General features: G+C 42.8%; 1 protein-coding gene across 1 annotated transcript; it reads right to left on the reverse strand.

Moving 5' to 3' along the window:
- Window positions 1–1,126: 1,126 nt before the first annotated feature.
- On the reverse strand, window positions 1,127–4,647 carry scg2a (secretogranin II a). The gene is made up of 2 exons (XM_084418617.1): window positions 4,528–4,647; window positions 1,127–3,296 (listed from the first exon to the last, which is right to left on the reverse strand). The coding sequence occupies exon 2, from the start codon at window positions 3,287–3,289 to the stop codon at window positions 1,472–1,474; it is 1,818 nt and encodes a 605-aa protein (XP_084274743.1). The 5' UTR covers window positions 3,290–3,296; window positions 4,528–4,647; the 3' UTR covers window positions 1,127–1,471.
- Window positions 4,648–10,378: the final 5,731 nt, after the last annotated feature.

A 10,378-nucleotide genomic window follows, 5' to 3' on the forward strand; every position in this document is an offset into this window, starting at 1 on the left:
CTCATTTTACAACTCCCCCAGAGTTAAACAGTTGAGTTTTACCGTTTTCGAATCCATTCAGCCGATCTCCGGGTCTGGCGGTACCACTTTTAGCATAGCTTAGCATAGATCATTGAATCGGACAAGACCATTAGCATCTCTCTCAAAAAAATGACCATGGGTGCAGCAGGCGTAATGATATGACGCAGCGCCTGAAAATAGTCCCCAGCGCCGTAACTTCCAACGTGACCGGGACTAAGTTTGTCTAACCTATTAGACCTATTTTCAGGCGCTGCGTCATATCATTACACCTGCTGCACTCATGGTACGGCAGCAAAGTTTCTTGATTATTACGCAGGAATGAGAGTATAGTTCCTAGCCATATCAGCCTAGAAAATCGCAACTTTTCATTTTCCGTCGGTCTTAGTACACGATGTAACTACAGAAGAGTCAAGTTTTAAATAGGAAAAATATCGAAACTCTTTGGTCATTTTTTTGAGAGAGATGCTAATGGTCTTGTCCGATTCAATGATCTATGCTAAGCTATGCTAAAAGTGGTACTGCCAGACCCGGAGATCGGCTGAATGGATTCGAAAACGTTAAAACTCAACTGTTTAACTCTGGGGGAGTTGTAAAATGAGCCTATTTCCAAAAAAAGTGGAGTATCCCTTTAACTGACTACACAAAAATACAGCAAGGTTTGTAAATCTGTACTTCTAGTATGGACAACAAAGAATGTGCATCAGGTGTGTTTTGCTTTTTATGTTTTTAATTAATTTATGAAGCAACTGTCAACTTTATCGTTAGCCTACGTATTGTATTGTTAAATTTCAATGCTATCATATTTTGGGCAGGGAATTAGCTAACTTCGCTGTAAATAGAAAAGCCTGACAAGGTCACTGTTATACCTAAAGGTGTAAAATAAGTCTCTGATGTCCCCAGAGTGTGTATATGAAGTTTTATCTCAAGATACCCAACAGATAATCATTGTCCAACTGAATTAAGCTAATTGATTTCTATAAAATGGTTGCATGTATGCTGAAATAACCTCTAAATGAGTTTTGATTTAAAACAATAAACGATGATTTCATGTCATGCAAAGGTTGCTCGGCAGTGAGAGACACATTACACAAACAGAGGACCATAGTGTGAACAAATGCTTTATTTACCTCTGCCACATCACACATGACCTCATCACACGCACAAGATACTGACTGAAAAAAAACATAGCTGGCGTCTTTAAGAGGGAGAAAATCTGTGTGTGTTCATATGTTGAAGAGGTAAAGCCGGTGACTTTTTACAATGTTCATATCACTAACTAAGAAAGAAGTTAATCAGGTTTACTAAAATACTCTTTATTTTGCGCTATACAGAAGACAAATGAGAAAAGCTGGAGCACTACATTGACTAAACGCAGTTAGGGAATATATTTGTTTCAAAATACTTTATTATATGCCAATTCAAACAATGAATATAATGGTTATCTACACATCTACATTTCAGGGACTGTTTTTTCCTCAGAGTCTGTTTCGTCGGTGTTGTCGCTCTCCGGTTCCAGGAACCTCAGGATTTTCAGCATTGTGTTGTTATCTAATCCGATGTCTGCGTTCTCGTGCTCCGCCGTTCTTTTTTCTGGCGCGCTTTTATCGAAGTAGCCCTGGACGCCACGTTCCAGATTTCCATACCGGGGTTGATCCACGTTGCGCAATGGCGTTGGACGTGCTCGTCTCTGTCCCTGTGCGAGCATTTCGGATGCCAGGTAACTGGCCAATTCGTCTTCCTCGCCAGCGGTGTTGTCGTAATCATCCTTGCCGGTTTTCCTCTCATAATAACGTGGCGCGTTGGGTTGCGTTGGTCGTTTGTTGTTCTGCTGTGCTGCATTAACCAGCTCAAGGATGCTCAGGATGTCCTGGGCAACGCTGTTCCTCTCCGATGTCTCGAGCGGCGAACCTCGATGAGGTGCTGTGGAGAAAGTCTTGTGTGTGTTGTGAGGGGTTGCGTAGGGCGTACGGGACTGTCCCAATAAATCCTTCTGCTTCTCGTTTTGAAGAAGGTCAAGGACTTCCTCTGGTGGGATCCGAAGCTGCTGTGAGAGTTTGATTATCTGGGACAAAGACTCGGGGAATGTGTTGTGCATCGGCTTAATTTCCCTCTCCTCCTCCTCCTCCTCCTCCTCATCTTCATCTTCATCCTCATCCACATCTTTTTTCTCCATCTCTCGGTTGCTTTCTTGCTCGCTCCTGCTGGCCTCTTGTCTTTTCTGCTGCTCCTGCTCTTTCTTTTCAAGGACTTGGAGAAGATAGTAGTCCATAAGCTTTGCGATGTCCTCAGGGTCCTCGTCTTTTCCTGTGCTTTTCCAGCTGGATTGGTTTGATCTTTTGACATCATCTTCGTCTTCCTCCTGGTCATCATCCTCAAGGTCACGATTAAAACCGTGCCTCTCTCTTTCTTCTTCTTCAGTCTCTATTTGCTCCTCCAGAGGTGCCCATTCGTCTGTTCCCATGATGTCCTCCAAGGCCATCTTCCTCTGCCTGTACAAGTCATTATCATCATCATCCTCCTCATCATCTTCACCTTCATCTCGTTTGCTGTTGGCCTTAGATGTGGAGATCCCACTCAGTTCCTCAAACACAGACTGAAGGGTTGCCAGTTTCTGGGGCGTGTACTGTTCTTCCGCATTCTCATTGGTCCGTTTGAGCGGCTGATCCTCTGGATCCTCAAACATAATTGGATACTGCCTGTGTCGTCTCCGGCTATCTTGATTGGCCCATGAGGTCCTCCCATAGTTCTCAGGTGACGTTTCAACCTCTAGTTGTGGTTTTGGCCTTGGGAAGGGGTGGATGGTGTATTGAGGTTGGGTTGCAATGACCTTCTTGGGCATCTTGTGTTCCTCAGTTTGTTGTAGTGTCTTAAGCACGGCTTGAAGCAACTCTTGAGTGTTGTCTCTTTCTTCCTCTCTCTCCTCCATGCCTCTATCCATCCGGCCTGGCGCTGCCAGTTGTAGCATGGATCGGATGCTCTCCATGTCATCCTCGTCTTGATCTGGTTGACGCTCGTCGGTAAGGGGATCAGGTGGGGGGGATCTCTGGCTGAGGCTTTGGATGTATCGTAGAGCTCTGAGCATCTCAGCACTCGGAGGAGGGCGGATCTGGGACGCAGGTCCATAAGAGACGGGTTCACTTCCACTGAGGCGATGCTCTCTTAGTGTGGCTCCTTGAACTCCAAAAACGAGAGAGAGGGAAAGAGGCAGAAGGAGGAGCGAGGGGAGGACGAACACCCCTGTTGCACAGCATCTAGATGATGACGACATGTTTTACCTGAGAGCGGGAGGGAGGGAAAGATGAGAGATGGTGAGTCAGACAGTTTTTCCATGAAAAAAAAGATAAATGCTTTCCCTAGGGCTGAACCCTTTTCAAAAGGCACTCAAATGTACAATTTAGGTACTAATATGTACCTTTAAGGTAATCATATGCGCTCTTTAGTGGTAAATAAGGTACAAAGGGTACCTTACACAAACACATATGCACTAACAATTTCATGCACAAAAATTGTTCAGTCATCATCCACCTTCATGTCATTCCAAACCTGTGTCTCGGTGTCATACAATGAAAGTCAATGTTTTTCACTTTCAATGTACAGACAAAATCAGTTCATTTGTGTTGCACAGAGGAAAGAAAGAAAGTCAAACAGGTTTGGAAAGACATGAGGGTGATTAAACGATGACAGAATGTAATTCGTATTAGCTATTCCTTTATCTTGTTACAAAGATCTACCATTGATGAGTTATTGCAGTCTTGTTTACAATGTTAAATTGACCATTACGGTCTCCACTCGTAGGTCTCGCTCTGTTTGAATCTCTCTCTCTCTCTCTCTCTCTCTCTCTCTCTCTCTCTCTCTCTCTCGTGTATCTGTTGAAAGCCTGTTGATGAGTGTTTGCGGAGCACTCGAGAGAGCGCGCGTGCAGCTTGCGCTGAAAATCTCATTAGTTTCTAAATTGCTGCCACAACTAAATGAGTCATTCCCCGTTGCTACGGGAGACCGTGCGCGGATCCGCACTGCTGTTGAACCGCAAAGTGCCGTCAAACGGAGAGGAGGATGAGACAGACCGGAGCACGGCACCCTACATGCTTCAATCTGTTAGATGTTATACTTGCTTTTAAGTGGAAATAATGCATGTAGAACTTTAGCATTGATATTTTTTCCTAATGCATATATTAGGAATTAACGTATTTAATAAATTAACGTTCTTAATTCATGTATTTGAGCAATTAAAACGAACATAAGTAAGCTTTTAAATAAAAATAATCGCGGAATAAAATAAAGAGGTTTTCATAAAAGACGCGCGGCCGAACTTTTGCATTCGTTTGTTAAACGTTCGTGCTGTTTATGAACGCGTCTTTACGCGTCTCACGGTTGCGTGCAGCAGGTTGTTGATATAAAGGATAAAGTCTACACACGTTTCTAAAGAGACAAACCAGACATAACAGTGATGCATTCCGTTCAAAACAACGCACAAATATGAGAGTTCAGAGGCAAAAGCCCTCTTACCTTTGCTTTCGGTCTGTTTTAACGGGGAGTCGTCAGTGCGTTGCGCATCTCTCTCGCGCTCTCGGTGTGTTTATGGCTGTGCACGAGCACGGAATATCTCTCTCGTCAGCACCGCGGACAGCTCCGCCCGTTATAAGAGACGCCATCTGATTCGTGCGTCACTGAAACAACATACGCAAAACCGGACACACACACACACACACACACACACACAAATGTGTTTTCATGTTTTATGGGGACTTCCCATTGACATAATGATTTATTTTTTTTTACTGTACAAACTGTAGGCTATAATCTATCTAACCCTAAACCTACCCATCACAGAAAACATTCTGCATTTTTACATTTTCAAAACACATCACTTACTATGATTTATAAGCTGTTTTCCTCATAGGGACCAAAACATGTGGGGACATTTTGTCCCTTTAATGTATGGTTTACCCCCCACCCACACACACACACACACACATTAAAATTAATCAAATTTAACATGGTAAGTGCAATGAACTTGGCTTTACTTTGATTTAACTTCAAAATCAGCAATTAAACTTGCACTAAAATTTACTGGGTTGGAATTTTGTTCAGAGTTGCATGAGTATATTTTGATGCAAACTGTGATTACCATGGTAATGGTTTGTAAAGAAGCAGCGTGAGCGCCTAACAACCTCTCTGATTACAGGTTTCAGTGCCAAAGGGCCCCCGGTGAAGAAGAGAACCCACTCATCATGACCTCCTCTTATCATGTGAAGTGGAAGCTCTCCAGTTTGATTGTGATATTATGATAACAGTCGATCATTGAAGAGCGATGGTACTTAGCTTTCTAAAATGCTCTTGGGAGATATCGTTAGCTCATCTTTTATTTGATCATGGTGAACACAGTAGCTGCTTTTGTGCCAAAAAAGCCATTTAATCCTTTTAAGCGTTTTGAAAATGAGCTGTACGGTAAGCAGAACGCATCTCTTTCTGTCTTTCTCACGTGCACACAGACGTCTGTTACTGGTGTGTGTCAGAGCCGGGTGGCTGTGGGCTTCTGGTCATGTTGATTTCACTTCATCTGTAAAGCGTCTGGCAAACGATGAGTCACCAGCGGAGCCGCAGAGGAGGGGAGAGGGATGGGTGAGACAGGGAGAGATGGAGAGGAAGACAGGTTTGGTGTTTTGATGGGAATTGACGTGTGTCTGGGACAGGGTTCGCCGTTGGCTCTGGTCCTGTGTGGCTGGCAGCTCATTTTCTGAAGTGAGTGTGTGTTTGGCAGTGTGTCAGGAGCCGGTAGGAGGGAGACTCGTTCATTCAGAAATCCACTCTGCTGATGTGGGAGGCCGACTACCATTCACAAGACACAAGAATCAAGAATCAGACTGTACACAGACACACACACACACACACACACACACACACACACACATAGAGTTCAGCAAGATGATGAATGAACTACAATCAAGCATTTACTTTCATCTTTTTTATTGCATCGAGTCTCATCTCAACTGTTCTTCTCTTCTCTTCTGTACAGGAGCAATAATACAGTTCCTCTGTGTGTCTAAAATGCTTGAAGCTGTTCAGATGTGTGTGTCTGTGTGTGTGTGTGATCAGACAGGTGTACCATTGTTGTTACTGCGCCTTTATTTTCATCTGTGGCCTGCACATTACGGCTTCAGTAAACAATTCATGTTGACATCCTGTGTGTGTGTGTGTGTGCTCCATTTACCTCTTTTGTTATGTAAGTGTGTGTATTTGGGCTAAAAGCTGTTTGTTTTCCTCTGGCTGATTCTGAATACAGCGTGACGGATGCATTGAATATTTTAGAGGACAAATCATATTTTAGAGGAATCACATTATAGAGGATGTAAGAGAAACACATACACACGTCTGCATACTCGAGCTGGAGTGCTGCTTTATATTCATCTGCTTACTAGGTGGAAGGAGTTCAAAAATAAACAGCCACGTCTCTAAGGTCAAATTTGTCTTGGTCTCTACTAGAATAGATTTTCAAGATGAATGTTTAAACATTACACATTATTTTCCTCATATTCTCCATTGTTGCAGCTCCTCTCTTCCCAGTCTGTCAGTAACGCTCTGTTTAGTTCTTGTCTCTGTAAAGCCCCTCCTTCTGAAAAGCACACTGTGCTCTGATTGGTCGGCTGGATCAGTGTGTTGTAATTGGTCAAGCGCTTCGAGTGTGTTTGGGAAATGTCCCGCCCCTTACCATAACCTCGAGTTTTAACACACTACGCCCTGTCACAAACGGCACCATAAACCCTTGTGGTCTTCCTCTGAGTCCACACTTTCATGACGTAACGCCGCTTTGTCGTGAAGAAGTGCGCATCGAGGGCGCATGTCGACCACAAAGGGGGCGCTCCGAGCACCCTTCTGAAACCTAAAGTGATCAATGGGACAAGCGGTGAAAGTGCATTTTAAGTGTGCCATTTGGGACAGGACATACTAACTCAACCAGGCCCCGCCCCTTTATTTCGCATATCCGTTGGGCGGGAATTATTTAAATGAAGGAATATTGTGACGTGTTTGTTCCCAGAAGACAGTGACACTGATATAGAGAATAACTCCTGCTGGAGGGACTTTGTAACTTTGCAGAGCTTTTTCATGCGCAAACAGCAACATTACACACTACAGAAAGATGAACATCGAAAAAAGCATAATAAGTCCTCTTTAATGTTCTGTTAAATAGATGTGTGCAAGCAAATCTCACATTGGAAACATTGTTTTCACGTCGTTTTGTTGAGCCCCACCAAAATGTTATATACAGTGAGGAAAATAAGTATTTGAACACCCTGCTATTTTGCAAGTTCTCCCACTTGGAAATCATGGAGGGGTCTGAAATTGTCATCGTAGGTGCATGTCCACTGTGAGAGACAAAATCAGAAATCACAATATATGATTTTTTAACTATTTATTTGTATGATACAGCTGCAAATAAGTATTTGAACACCTGTCTATCAGCTAGAATTCTGACCCTCAAAGACCTGTTAGTCTGCCTTTAAAATGTCCACCTCCACTCCATTTATTATCCTAAATTAGATGCACCTGTTTGAGGTCGTTCGCTGCATAAAGACACCTGTCCACCCCATACAATCAGTAAGAATCCAACTACTAACATGGCCAAGACCAAAGAGCTGTCCAAAGACACTAGAGACAAAATTGTACACCTCCACAAGGCTGGAAAGGGCTACGAGGAAATTGCCAAGCAGCTTGGTGAAAAAAGGTCCACTGTTGGAGCAATCATTAGAAAATGGAAGAAGCTAAACATGACTGTCATTCTCCCTCGGACTGGGGCTCCATGCAAGATCTCACCTCGTGGGGTCTCAATGATCCTAAGAAAGGTGAGAAATCAGCCCAGAACTACACGGGAGGAGCTGGTCAATGACCTGAAAAGAGCTGGGACCACCGTTTCCAAAGTTACTGTTGGTAATACACTAAGACGTCATGGTTTGAAATCATGCATGGCACGGAAGGTTCCCCTGCTTAAACCAGCACATGTCAAGGCCCGTCTTAAGTTTGCCAATGACCATTTGGATGATCCAGAGGAGTCATGGGAGAAAGTCATGTGGTCAGATGAGACCAAAATAGAACTTTTTGGTCATAATTCCACTAAACGGTTTTGGAGGAAGAAGAATGATGAGTACCATCCCAAGAACACCATCCCTACTGTGAAGCATGGGGGTGGTAGCATCATGCTTTGGGGGGGTTTTTCTGCACATGGGACAGGGCGACTGCACTGTATTAAGGAGAGGATGACCGGGGCCATGTATTGCGAGATTTTGGGGAACAACCTCCTTCCCTCAGTTAGAGCATTGAAGATGGGTCGAGGCTGGGTCTTCCAACATGACAATGACCCGAAGCACACAGCCAGGATAACCAAGGAGTGGCTCTGTAAGAAGCATATCAAGGTTCTGGCGTGGCCTAGCCAGTCTCCAGACCTAAACCCAATAGAGAATCTTTGGAGGGAGCTCAAACTCCGTGTTTCTCAGCGACAGCCCAGAAACCTGACTGATCTAGAGAAGATCTGTGTGGAGGAGTGGGCCAAAATCCCTCCTGCAGTGTGTGCAAACCTGGTGAAAAACTACAGGAAACGTTTGACCTCTGTAATTGCAAACAAAGGCTACTGTACCAAATATTAACATTGATTTTATCAGGTGTTCAAATACTTATTTGCAGCTGTATCATACAAATAAATAGTTAAAAAAATCATACATTGTGATTTCTGGATTTTTTTTTTAGATTATGTCTCTCACAGTGGACATGCACCTACGATGACAATTTCAGACCCCTCCATGATTTCTAAGTGGGAGAACTTGCAAAATAGCAGGGTGTTCAAATACTTATTTTCCTCACTGTAGCTGCTGTTTTTTGCTTGTTTCAGAGGATTGCTTAAAGCCTCTGTTATCTTGGGATGCTATCCATTGTGTTGAAGGATGCACAATATGCAAGTAGTTAGTAACTTTGGTATTAACTGCATTAGTTTGTTTGACGCAAACATACTAATGCAGTTTGCTTGTTTCTGCAGTTTTCACATTAGCAGAAAGCAAAAGCTCTGTCACAATGCAACAAAATAAAAGGTAACAGGCAAATAAATTGGCACCAACAATAGCGTAATAAATCAAATCAAAAGTCATTCAAAGATAACCAAGGCTTCATAGCATCCTGCAAAAAAGGTTAAATTGGCCACTGAGATGCACAGAAACAAATCTCCAGAGATGTAAAGTACATGAAGAATGAAGCATTCTGTTGATTAACACAGAAAACTGTCAAATCTTCACCCACCATTTGTAAAAACAACAAAATTGTGTTTACGGTAATGCTCTTAAAATTGCGTGGATGAGGCAAAGCTTTGTTTCGAAATCAATGTTAAATACTCACTGTTTTGAAAGCATTGCCACAATACTGATGTTGTCTTGAGGGTTAGTTCACCCAAAAATGAAAATTATGTCATTAATTACGTCGTTCCAAACCCGTAAGACTTTCGTTCATCTTCGAAACACAAATGAAGATCTTTTTGATGAAATCTGAGAGCTTTCTGTCCCTCCAAACAACAAATGATGAACGATATTCTTACGGGTTTGGAACAACACGAGGATGAGTAAATGATGACAGAATGACAAAATAACAAATCACTGTAAGTGCATTACTCTCAATGAGTTGAAATTATAGTAGGCTGCATGTGGTTGATTAGTTTCACTCGTTTTGAACCCAAAACATTCTTAAAAGGGAACTGCCAAAGCAATGCATCAATCAGTCCCGCTACACAAAGATACAAACCCGCACTCACTGTCTGTTGTTGTTTAATCCAGTCAGTTGTTTTCTCGGAAGGTTTCTTCACAGGAGATCACACACTTGTGCAACCTTTCAGCGGCGACACATCTTCTTGTGACGCGTCTTCTCGTGTTTATTTCCCTGGGTAGTGCTTGTGGTAGGAAAATAAACACATTTAAATAGACAAAACAGCTTAAAGCATAAAATATCACAGGAACACCCTACAATAATGTCAGGTATTTACAGAAAATGTTCTCGTGAAACAATGTGAGGCATCATTCACATCATTTGTGCAGTGACAAACGGAGAGATTGAGAACATGATAAACTGGTAAGATTAAGTTTTTGTGTATTTTTCAGGGAGATTATGTTTGTTTATCTGTCATACATCACTCCTTTCGTGCTATCTGTTTTCCCATGGCCCCCGGCGCTGAATGTTCTCCTGATTTTCACTGAATCCTCAGTTGTATCTGGGCATCAAACCGTGCCTCCCACACTGAGACACACACAAAACATTTCCGCTCTATCAGAGCGAACAGTGTTGTGCTCCTATGAAGACATGCAAAAAACTTGCTATTTTCATTTGG

The sequence above is a fragment of the Rutilus rutilus genome, assembly GCF_951802725.1.
Source record: "Rutilus rutilus genome assembly, chromosome: 9".
Taxonomy (NCBI): Eukaryota; Metazoa; Chordata; class Actinopteri; order Cypriniformes; family Leuciscidae; genus Rutilus; species Rutilus rutilus.

Coding starts and splice junctions, on each gene's coding strand:
- scg2a (XM_084418617.1), bottom strand. CDS start 3,289: ATGTCGTCATCATCTAGATGCTGTGCAACAGGGGTGTTCGTCCTCCCC.